Genomic DNA, 11,494 nt, shown 5'->3' with positions numbered 1-11,494 from the left:
GACCGTGGGCAGGCCACTCAGTCTCTCCGAGGCTCAGTTGCCTCATCTGCAAGTTGAAGCAACTGGAGGATGACCTGGGGTGGGCACCGGGCTCCTGGGATGGGAGTGGCACCTGAGTTCTCCGAAACCCCTCCTCCCCTGAAAGGACTGGGGACCCGCTCAGCTAGTGGCAGAGCAGCTGAGGTACAGCTGGGCCTGTGGCTTGGGAGGGAGTCAAGGGAGTCTCCTCCCTCAGCCCACACATCAGGGCTGCAGCTGGGCCTGTGGCCTGGGAGGGAATCAAGGGGGCTTCCTCTCCCAGCCCACACCTCAGGACTGAAGCCAGGTCATGCCTCTTCCTGAGTGGGCCATGGCTAGGCCGTGGTTGCTACTTTTCCTGGCCCTCAGGGGTCAGACCCTGCCCACAGGTAAGTCCCTTTTGCCTCCCTCTGTGGCTGCCACTGAGCCCATCCCCCGTACCATCAGAGCCTCTACAAGGAGGATGGAATCCATAGCCACCTGATTCTGAGGCCTCGGGTCTTCCTTCAGATGGAGCATCAGCAGTACCTCCTGTCCCTTTTGGAAGCATAGAGAAGTAAAAGCATCCGTGGCCTGGTGGGATAGGCCTGTAGCCCCAGCTAGTCAGAAGGCTGAGACAGGAGAACACAAGTTCAAAGGTGAGAAGAGGACTGTGGGTATAGCTCAGTGGTAGAACATTTGCTTTGCTGTCGTGTGTAAGGACTAGGTCCAGTCCTGGGACCAAATCATTAAAGAGAAAAAGAGAAGGCTGGACGGGAACCCACAGAAGTGGGAGGTTCTTGGAGCCAGGGCTGTGCTGTGTGATAAAGGGTGATGCACTGTGGGCAACACTGTAAGCTCCTGGGCTGTCCTTCCTGTTCCCAGAGTACCCTCTTCCAACAGGGACCAGGGTGTCTTAAGTTCACTTCTAACTCAGGTGAGATCCCAGTGTGTCAGTGACTTGCCAAGCATTTAGGTCCAGTTAGCCAAGGATCAAGGTCAGAGATTTCTATTCTATCTGAATAGGGGAAGGCCTGGGACTTATTTTTTTATTTTATTTTACATGCATTCATGTTTTACCTGCATGTGTGTCTGTGTGAAGGTGTTGGATCCCCTGAAACTGGAGCTACAGGCAGTAATGAGCTGCCCTATGTCCTCTGAAAGAGCAGCCACTGTTCTTAACAGCTGAGCCGTCTCTCCAGCCCAGCCTTGGACTTTTGAGTCAGGGGGGTCTACTTGATCTAAATTCACCTCTAGTGTGTCACGGGGACTGCTTTGGTTGGGAGAAGGCACAGCAGGGGGACTGAGCTGGGGAAGGAAGTATTTGGGGTAATGATGAAAAATCTAGGAGGCTTTATAACAGAGGTGGAAGCTGAATCAGTTCAGGAGGCTGAGGGCCCTGGGGCTCATTCCTGGACTTCTCCTGTCCCTTTGTTTGCAAGACTTCAGTAATGTTAATATAAATAATATTTCCAAAGCTTACCTAGCAGAGCATCATATTATCTATACTCTTCACAAAGATTCTATTGGGCTATTATATTGTCTGGATATTTGGATCTCAGTCAATTAAGGGGATTGAGTCAGTGGCCAACCTCAGTTCTGTCTGAGGCCTTGTCCTAGACTTGATCCCCTGTGTCATATGACAAAATATTAGACATTTTTTAAGGCCAAGAAGACTATGGGATTTGTGGCCACAGAGGCTCAAGTTCAAAGCTGATTGTATCTGCTCGTGTCCCCAGACCAGTTATCTGGCCTCCTAATACCTTCAACTTACCTTCCACCAGACCTTGGGACATTGCTTTAACTTGGCCACATAGAGTTCATAGTGTGAATTGATTTTCACTTGTTACTATTTGAAATTCTATTTATATTTTTAAAGTCCTATTTAAAATGAAATAACCTTGAATTGTACACTGAATAGGTCATCTTTACTGAAGATACTAAGGAGAGAGGGCTCAGTGTGCCAAGGCACTGACTGAGAGCTTGACAGCCCAAGTTCGAACCCTGGGACTTCCATTGTCTCTTCCACCTTTTATCTTAGTTCATATTACTTTTTAAATTTTACATGTGCAGGCATGTGTGGAGCACATGAGTGACAGTTAGAGGACAAGCTTCGGGAGCCAGTTTTTCTTCTACTATGAGGCCTTCTAGGATGGAGATCAGATTTGGCAGCATGCCTTTGCTCAGTGAACTATCTTGTCAGCTTCCCCTCTCTATTAAGCAATTAGCTGAGACCTCTGCCTCATATTATACAACTCCCCCCAACCCATACTCCTGCCTCTGCCTCCCAACTTCTGGGCTTACAGACATAGACAAGCACACCAGGCTTAGATAGTTTTTCCAAGAAGGGGATTTCCAGGTATATCTGCAGCTCCCTCTGCTCTCACTCCAGGTCCGTCTTCCCCAGAGGCACCAGGTGTCCTCAGGCAGCACAACTTGTTATTGTAAGCCCTTGTTGATGACGCTAATGTCTTTCCCACAGGACGGAGTTCCTAGAAAGCCCTGGAAATGATTTTCTCAATGTTATGTACCCAGCACCGGGCATAGACAAGGGCTCAGAAAGGCTAGATGGGTAGACAGAAGGAAGACCGAGAGAATAGATGAACGATAAGAGAGAGGATGGATGAACACATGGCTCCAAGGGCTGTGGAGATGCATCAGTTAGTCAGAATACTTGTTGTACAAACATGAGAGCTTCAGTTCAAATTCTCAGCTCCGGTGTGAAGATGTGCATGGCTCTAAGTGTGTCTGTGGTCCCAGCACGGGGAAGGGCAGAGACAGGAGGATCATCTGGGCTTGCTAGATGCACGCCTAGCGCCAGGGGCAGTGAGAGACCCTACCCCAAGGGAAGGTGACATGTGATAGAACATGCCAGCTAATGTCCTCCTCTGGCCCCCACAAATGAATAGGCTTTCATATCTACACACCTGCACACATACAAACATAATACCCCAATACACCACATATACTCACACACCCCAAAAAGAAAGAGGGAAAAAGAAAGAAAAGTTTGATAGGAGGAAGAAGGAAATTGACATGAGTAAATCCAGAAGAGAGGAGGGCGGATTGAAGAATACAGTGGTGACCGGAATGGGGCAAAGGCAGCGTGGGACGACAGAAACCCATAGCTCCAACCTTCAAGAAAGTTCCAGTCTGGAGGCCCAAGCTGGTGGAGCCAGCACAGAAACTCTCCTCTCTTGCAGGCATGGCTGGCATCCCCTTTCCTTCTCTGGCCCCACCCATCACACTGCTGGAGGATGGAAGGCAGCAGCTGTTGGTGGTCTGCCTGGTCCTCGATGCTGCACCCCCTGGCCTTGACAGCCCCATCTGGTTCTCCGCTGGCAATGGCAGTGCACTAGATGCCTTCACCTACGGGCCCTCCCCAGCACCGGATGGCACCTGGACCAGCCTGGCCCAGATTTCCTTGCCCTCTGAAGAGCTGGAAGCCTGGGAGCCCTTGGTCTGCCACACCAGGCCTGGGACTGGGGGCCAGAGCCGGAGCACACTCCCGATCCTGCTGTCAGGTGGGGATGAAGCCTGGGGACTTGTCCCTTTCCAAACCCTGGAGCCAGGATAGAGTGGGGAGGGGACGTAGGCTCCAGGCATGGGGCATGAAGGACATGTAAGCATAGACCCTGGCTCCCAGTAGAGTGGCTTTGAGACCATGATTCCTGGGATAGACAGCTGTGGTGTATGGTTCAGGTTTTCTCTTGAGCACTCAAGAAGTAGAGACAGAAGGATCAAGGCTATCCTTGACAGTGAGTTCAAGGCCTGTTTGAGTTACGTGAAGCTGTGTCAGAAACCAAAGTGAAAGCAAACCCAGGCACTGATGTGTGATTGCCAAGAGATATTAATGGCACCGCCACCACCCAGCTTTCATTTGAAATTTTTCAAAGATTATTATTTTGAAGTGCCTGTGTGTGTAGAGGTCTGTGTGTAGATGCAGGGGGTGGGGTGGGGTGGGGTGGGGGATGTATGTGGGGGGTGCATGTGTGTGTGTGTGTGTGTAGACGTGGGGGGATGGGGGTGTAGATGTGGGGGGATGGGGGTGTATGTGTGTGTGTGGGGTGTGTGTGTGGGGGGTGTAGACGTGGGGGATGGGGGTGTAGACGTGGGGGATGGGGGTATGTGTGTGTGTGGGGTGTGTGTGTGTGGGGGGTGTAGACGTGGGGGATGGGGTGTATGTGTGTGTGGGGGGGGTGTGTATGTGTATGTGTGTGGGGGGTGTATGTGTGTGTGGGGGTGTAGACGTGGGGGGATGGGGATGTAGATGTGGGGGATGGGGTATGTGTGTGTGTGTGGGGGTGTATGTGTGTGGGGGGTGTAGATGTGGGGGGATGGGGGTGTGCATGTGGGGGGGTGTAGGGGGTATATGTGTGTGTGTATGGTGTGTGTGCCTGTGAGTGTGTCACATACGTGCAGGTGCTTGACAAAACTAGAAGCCTTGGATTCCCGGGAGCTGGAGTTAGTCACTAGCCTTGTGACAAACAAGAGGGTTGGGAACCAAACGCTGGTCTTCTGGAAAAGCAATATGCACTTTTTGTTGTTGTTTTGACTGTTTTTTGTTTTTTGAGACAGGGTTTCTCTGTGTAAAAGCTCTGGCTGTCATGGAACTCATTCTGTAGACCAGGCTGGTCTCAAACTCACAGAGATCCACCTGCCTCTGCCTCCTGAGTGCTGGGATTAAGGGTGTGCACCACCACTGCCTGGCTCATGCTCCCAGTTTTTTAATGAGGGTGCTGGCTTTCAGCTCAAGAAAGCACTTTACCAGCTAAAACAAACAGAGGAGGCTGGCTGGCCAGTGAGTCCCGAGGGTCTGTCTGGCCCCACGTCCCCAGCACTAGATTATAAATATGAGCCACCATGCCCTGTTTCTGTTTCTTTTTTAACATGGGGACTGAACTCGGGTCCTGGACTTGGATAGCAAGCACTGCCATGAATGAGCCATTTGAGTCTCCTCAGTTTTATTACCTCCCAAGGAGGATTGCTTCCTGAAAAAAAAAGAAAGCCTGCCTTCCAGCAAATGCTGCAAGCAAATGGGCTCCCTGTGGAAGGGACTGAGGTGCCTCTTAGGGACAGAACTATAGCACAAACAATAGAAATCCAGAGACAGATACTGGGGTTAAAGCTGAAGATCAGAAGAGTGAAGCAGCCAAGCCACTAGTGAGTTCTTAACTCTACCAAGACTAAGAGCAAAGAGGGCAGGGCAGTCCTGTCCCCAGTGTGACTGCAGACTGCAATGCTCTCCACCAAAGCTCAGACTGCTCTGAGACTGCACTGAGCTCCTGCCTTAATTCCTCTCTAGTGCAGGGATTAAAGATGTGTCATCCCAAGTCCTGGGGTCAAAGGTGTGAGCTCTGTTTCTTTTTTAGACTGGTTCACTCTCATGTAGCCCAGGGTGGCCTTGAACTCACGGAGATCCACCTGTCTCTTTCTCCCTAGTGCTGGGATTAAAGGTGTGGCCACCACTGCCTGTCCTTTATGGCTAACTAGTGGCTTAGCTCTGCACTCTGAACTTTAGGCAAGGTTTATTTGTTAGATCACAAATAAAACACCACACACAAAACTGTCAGGCAGGGAGAGGAGATGTGCTAGCTCCTCAGGACTTACCAAGCAGTGAGCCTGGGACTGTGAGGTGCCCACTCATCCCTTAATACTCAGTTCCTTCTTGGCTCACAGGCGAAACTTCCACAGCCAGGACCTGCTTTCAGGAGCCTCTCAGGGGTGAGTGGTACCTGGGTGGGGGCAGGGTTGTGGTTGGGAGCACTGGTACCTGGGGGTGGCTTCAGCTCTCATGTGAACATGGGTCCCGTGAGGTTGCAGTTTGGAGACTGAGATGTCTCCAGTTAAGGGACTACTTTGCTAAGGGCTAGCCTGGGCTTCAGCCTTTCCTGGGATAAGATGGGGTTTTCAGCTCCCATCCTCATCTCTGGACTCCAGCACAGAGGAGAGCACAGATGCAGGGCCTGATGGCTCCTTGGGTCGGGCGTAGCCGGGGGTCTCAGTTTGAGAGCCTATGCATTATTTAACTACCCTAGGTGGTGAGAGGATGACTGGGCTAGGAATCACAACCAACATCCATTTCTTGCCCAGATATTCTTAGCGATTTACAATTTGCATCAGATGCTCTTTCCTGAGTGCCTGCCTCAATCACCAAATAAAACAAAAAGAGGGCAAAGTGGGAGGCCCTTGTTATTACCAGTAGAAACTAAGTTTAGACATCAGGAAGGGCTTTCCCTGGAGAAGGAAACAGAAGGAGACTGGCCAACAGAGATGACAGGCCCTCCCTGTCCTCTGGGAGGTCTAGGGCTCCTGGGGACTCCTCCCACTCTTTGTTCTGCAGGGACACCGGGGCAGGTACTGAGGCTGAGTGCCCTGCGGCTGCTTCTCTTCAAACTGCTTCTGTTGGATGTGCTACTGACCTGCAGCCGCCCCTGTGTGCTGGCTGGCCAGCACCCACTGCCACCACCCCCACGCAAACACCTGCCTCCCATAGTAGTAAGAGACTTCAAGATTTGATCTTATCCAACCCTCTAAGGCTGAGCCCAAGATGGCTACTCTGGACACTTCAGCCACCTGGGGCAGGAACAGCTTTGAGGAGGCCAGCTGGGCCCCGCCCCCCCCCCCCCCCGCGCCCCATGTTCTTTATTCAAGTTTCGGAACTTTTTTTTCCCTATGTTGTCTGCCTCTCTATCTGGGACTGGGCTCTGCCTCCCTTGGCAGCCTGAGGCTTTGGGAGGGAAAGGACTATGTCTCCCTGTCGCACAGGGTAGGAGGATGGATGTGCCCCAGTGTGTGTAACCAGACACAATACAGAAGAGCTTAGATGACACAGCACGTTGTAAAGCTTTTCATTTATTTGTGTGCCTGGGGGAAGTGGTGTGCCAGATAAAGAGGAATCGGAGATCTGGGAAGGCTCCCTGGAGAAAATTCCCCGGTGAGCTTGGGGACTGGAGAGGGGTTGTAGAGACTCTCTCCTACCCCTGCTGTCAGTCACTGGATAAGGGTCCTCCCTGCTTCCTTACCCCGGAACAGCCTCTCTGAGAGGGTGAAGGGGAGCCAGGGAGGTAGTGCTTACCTGCTAGTCTTTTGCAGACTTGATAGAAGAGTGCAGAGCCATGATTCCAGGGCATCAGGATCACATCCAATGCTAGCAGCGCAAGACGGTAATTGCAAACCTACATGCTATTAATTAGAGGTCAGTTTTCATTTGACAGAGAGTAACTCAGCGTCAGCTGGGAGCCAGGTACTAAAGAGGTTTGGCTTCATTGGTTTTTCTTTCTTCCCTAAAGAGAGACCCCACATGGATAAAGGATGAGGTTCCCACAGTGTACACACGATTTACTTCCAATTGTGTGTGTGTGTGTGTGTGTGTGTGTGTGTGTGTGAGAGAGAGAGAGAGAGAGAGAGAGAGAGAGAGAGAGAGAGAGAGGGTACCCATGGAGGCCAGAGGTGGAGCTGGAGTAATAGATGGTTGTGAGCCACCTAATGTGTGTGTTGGGTACCTAACACAGGCCTCTGGGAGACCATCTTTCCATCTCTTGAGTCTTTCTTCCTCCCTCCCTCTCTCTTTCTCTCTCTCTTTCCTCCTCTCCCTCCCTCTCTCTTTCTTTCTTTCCTCCTCTCCCTCCCTCTCTCTTTATTTCTTTTCTCTCCCTCCCTCTCTCTCTCTTTCCTCCTCTCCCTCCCTCTTTTCCTCCTTCTTCTGCATCTTCTTCCACTTCTGCTTCTTCAAGACACAGTCTTGGGGGCTGGAGAGATACCTCAAAAGTTAAAAGCACTAGTTGCTCTTCCAGAGGACCAAAGGGTCAGTTCCTAGAACTCATATGGCAGATAACAACTGTCTATAATTCCAGTTCCAGGGGATCTGGCACCTACACACAGACATATATGCAGTCAAAACCCAATGCACATTGAAAAGAAAAAGAAAAAAAGATGGAATCTCAAGCCGGGCAGTGGTGGCGCACGTCTTTAGTCTCAGGACTCGGGAGGCAGAGGCAAGCAGATCTCTGAGACTTTGAGACCAGCCTGGTCTACAAGAGCTAGTTCCAGGACAGCCCTGAGACTCTTTTGTTTTGTTTTTCGAGACAGGGTTTCTCTGTGTATCTTTGGAGCCTGTCTTGGAACTTGCTCTGTAGAGCAGAAGAGATCCGCCTGCCTCTGCCCTGAGTGCTGAGGTTAAAGGCATGTGCCACCACTGCCCAGTGTCTGAGACTCTTTCTTAATTCATATATATATATATATATATATATATATATAATATATATGTATATATGTACATATATATATATAGAGAGAGAGAGGGGGGGGCAGGGTCTCTCAGTTGAACCCTGAATTCTCAACTAAATCTAGAGCTCACAGACAAAGACTAGTCCAGCTAGTCAGCTGGCTCTGAGGATCCTATCTCCACAAAAAAACACTGTAATTATTGGTGGGATACCATTCTTACACCACATTTACATGGGTGCTGAACTATCTCCCCAGCTCATCTCCTGTCTCTTCCTGTGGATCTTTGGGGAACAGAGGCACAGCTTCTGGAGATGAAGCTGTCCCCTCCTCCACAGGAACTGGTCATCCTCCATGGCCAAGTTCAGGGAGGGGTCCAGCTGTAGCCTCCATTTCTTTAAACGTTGTCCTTTCCCAGCAATTATTGCAGGCTATGAGCCAAAGCTAATTTTTTGCCTCTGTAAATGTCCCCTCAGCTGCCTTGGTCCAGAAGCTGAGTTTCCTTCACTTTCAACTTTATCCTGCTCCATCCCTTAAGTCACCACTGTGGCTGAATAATCTGCAGGAGGGCTTCCCAGTCTTGTGTGTCAGGGCGGTGGCCAAGTTTTGAGCCTAGAGTCTAAAAGAGCCTAGAGAAAGTGGAGACTTCCTGGAGGCTGTCCCAATCTTGTATATTGTGAAGCTCCACATGCCATAGCCCCATCTAGCCAAAGTGTCCCGATACCAGCACTGTTCAAGCTACATCTCTGAAGGGAAAATTGTCCTGGCAATCAGGAGCCAAGGAATATCATATAATCACACCACACAACAAACCTCACACAAGAAATTTATTGGGAAAGACACAAGAGGGAGGCTGCCTCTGCTTGGGGAGAAGCCGCAGAACTGAGCAAGAGGCAGGTTTTATATTGTTTTTCTTTGGGGTGGGGCTTTCCAGGGTGGTCTGATACTGGAGGGGTTATGTGGCCTGATTTGGGGGCAAACTCAAGGATTGGTGTGATTTTGTGGCCTTGTCTTGGCTTTTTGTTTTTCTTTAGGGCAGGGCTTGTGTTAGTTATTCATGCGAATTTGGGAGGCAGTTCAGGCTTTCCCTATTGCTTGCAGAGATGCCAGTTCTAAGTCCCACCCCTGGAGACCTGGGGGCCAGGCCTGTCTTCTAGAGGCTGCCATCAGCCAGCTGCCCCCATCTTCCATACCAGCAGAGTCCTAACATTTGCACTGGGGAAGTCTTTCTCCTCACAGCTGTACACTTACAGGCTGGCCACTCCTGCCTCGAGGGGATGGAATGGTTTTAGAATGGTTATAGAAGCTTGAGGGCATGACCTAGCCATTCTCCTGGAGGTGGGGCCTAGCTGCTGCTGGAAGGTCTTACAGAACAAGGGCTTTACACAGGACACTAAGGCCAGCAGAGGACAGGTTGGGATTGGAGAACTTCATAAGCCTAGCAAACATACTCAGATTTAAGGAAGAAAACAGTTATTTAAGCTGCATTTGCTGACAGCTTCCCAGAGAAGTTGAGCTTAGAGTCAGTTTAAAGCAATGCCAAGAACCCAGAGAGTCCTTCTAGAGCCAAGGGCTACCCTTGAACTCGTGGTCCTTCTGATTCTTCCAAAGAGCTCTGTTCTTTCTGCCTTCACCTTCCAAGACTTGGAATCAAAGTGCTGGTATTATGGGCATGTATCATCACACATAACTGATACGGCTCACTTGTGTTTGGTGCCAGATTGAGCCTAGGACTTCATGCACACAAGGCAACCATTCTGCATCTAAGGTCCATGTTCAGTTATGGAATCCTTTTTTTTTTTTTTTTTTTTTTTGCATTGGGTGCCAGATCTTGGAGTTACAGTTATTAGCTGCCATGTGGTTGCTGGGAATTGAACTCCGGGTCCTCTGGAAGAGCAGCCAGTGCTCCTAACCACTGAGCCATCTCTCCAGCCCCCAGGAATTCTCTTCTTAACAAAGATCTCCTAATGCTGGGCACCCTGATGATGCAGAGGCAGAAAGGACCTGTTCAGAATACAAAGAAATAAATAGCAGAAGAGACTGAGATAGCTAAAAAACGCTGGGATGTTATCTGTCTGCTCCATATATTGCAACATGTTTTTGTCTTGGAGACAGGGACTGGGACTCCTGTAGCTCAGGCTGTACCCCATGACTATGCAGACAAGGATGACCTTGAATTTTTAATCCTTCTCCATCTGTCTCCTGAATGTTGAGATTATAGGCTTACATCTCCACCCACCTCCAGGTTTATGCCAGCCTAGGGACTGAATGCCAGACTGGAGAGGGAACACCAGGAATTTGCACATGCTAGGCAAGGGCCCTACCACTAAGCTACGTTCATTTTTAATCCCTCTTTTAATTAGGGTGTGTGTGTTACAGCTCTGTTCCATTGCAGGGGAGGGTTCCCCAGTATGTTACAGCTCTTTTGTTTGTTTTTGAGACAGGTTTTCTCTGTGGCTTTGGAGGCTGATCTGGAACTAGCTCTTGTAGACCAGGCTAGTCTCAAACTCACAAAGATCCACCTGCCTCTGCTTCCTGAGTGCTGGGACTAAAGGCATGTGCACCACGGCCCAGCTATGTTACAGCTCTTAAGGGAAAGGTGTCCTGGCAATTGGGAGCCAAGGAAGCCAAGCAATACCACAGAGTCGCACTGAACAACAAACCTCACACAAGAGCCTGGGTGGGGGGAGCCGGGCAGTGATGGCACACACCTTTGATCCCAGCTTGCTCTCCAGATGAGTTCCAGGACAGGCAGGGCTACACAGAGAAACTGTCTGTTTTGCCCCAGTCTGAGGGACCCCAAAAGGACCACCACCAAGGAGAGGACTCACCAAATGCAAAGGTAAACTTTTCTTTATTAATCACACCATGGCAGGAATCCCCGGGAGTGAGTGAGATGCCTGTTTACAGCTAAGGAGGTTTTATATAGGGAAAGACCATAAGGCTGAAACCCTCGAGATTACAAAGTTTCTATGATTACACAAGGTAAAGCAATAACTATATGTTTAAGAAAGATACAATTGCCGGGCTGTGGTGGCACATGCCTTTAGTTCCAGCACTCGGGAGGCAGAGGCAGGTGGATCTCTGTGAGTTTGAGACCAGCCTGGTCTACAGGAGCTAGTTCCAGGACAGCTTCCAAAGCCACAGAGAAACCCTGTCTCGAAAAACAAAACAACAGGGACCAGGCCCTTCTCTCTTCTTCAGACCAACACCCCTCATCCCTTTCCCCTAAATGGCAGAGCCCCTTCAAGGTGATTCTTGTAACTCCAAC

At 50.1% G+C, this 11,494-nt stretch overlaps 1 protein-coding gene across 1 annotated transcript; it reads left to right on the top strand.

The window, feature by feature from the left end:
- Positions 1–261: 261 nt before the first annotated feature.
- Ptcra (pre T cell antigen receptor alpha) lies at positions 262–6,592 on the top strand. The gene is made up of 4 exons (XM_035450440.1): positions 262–407; positions 3,201–3,521; positions 5,677–5,721; positions 6,341–6,592. Exons 1-4 carry the CDS (start codon positions 329–331, stop codon positions 6,514–6,516), a joined length of 621 nt encoding a protein of 206 aa, XP_035306331.1. The 5' UTR covers positions 262–328; the 3' UTR covers positions 6,517–6,592.
- Positions 6,593–11,494: the final 4,902 nt, after the last annotated feature.

Source organism: Cricetulus griseus (assembly GCF_003668045.3).
Source record: "Cricetulus griseus strain 17A/GY chromosome 1 unlocalized genomic scaffold, alternate assembly CriGri-PICRH-1.0 chr1_0, whole genome shotgun sequence".
Lineage (NCBI taxonomy): Eukaryota > Metazoa > Chordata > Mammalia > Rodentia > Cricetidae > Cricetulus > Cricetulus griseus.
This window is presented reverse-complemented; position numbering and strand designations above follow the sequence as displayed.

What these genes read in the sequence shown, in the direction of transcription:
- Ptcra (XM_035450440.1), top strand. Translation starts at nt 329, where the DNA reads ATGCCTCTTCCTGAGTGGGCCATGGCTAGGCCGTGGTTGCTACTTTTC. An exon ending in GGGTCAGACCCTGCCCACAG is followed by an intron (nt 408 to 3,200) that starts GTAAGTCCCTTT and finishes CCTCTCTTGCAG; the next exon opens with GCATGGCTGGCATCCCCTTT. An exon ending in ACTCCCGATCCTGCTGTCAG is followed by an intron (nt 3,522 to 5,676) that starts GTGGGGATGAAG and finishes CTTGGCTCACAG; the next exon opens with GCGAAACTTCCACAGCCAGG.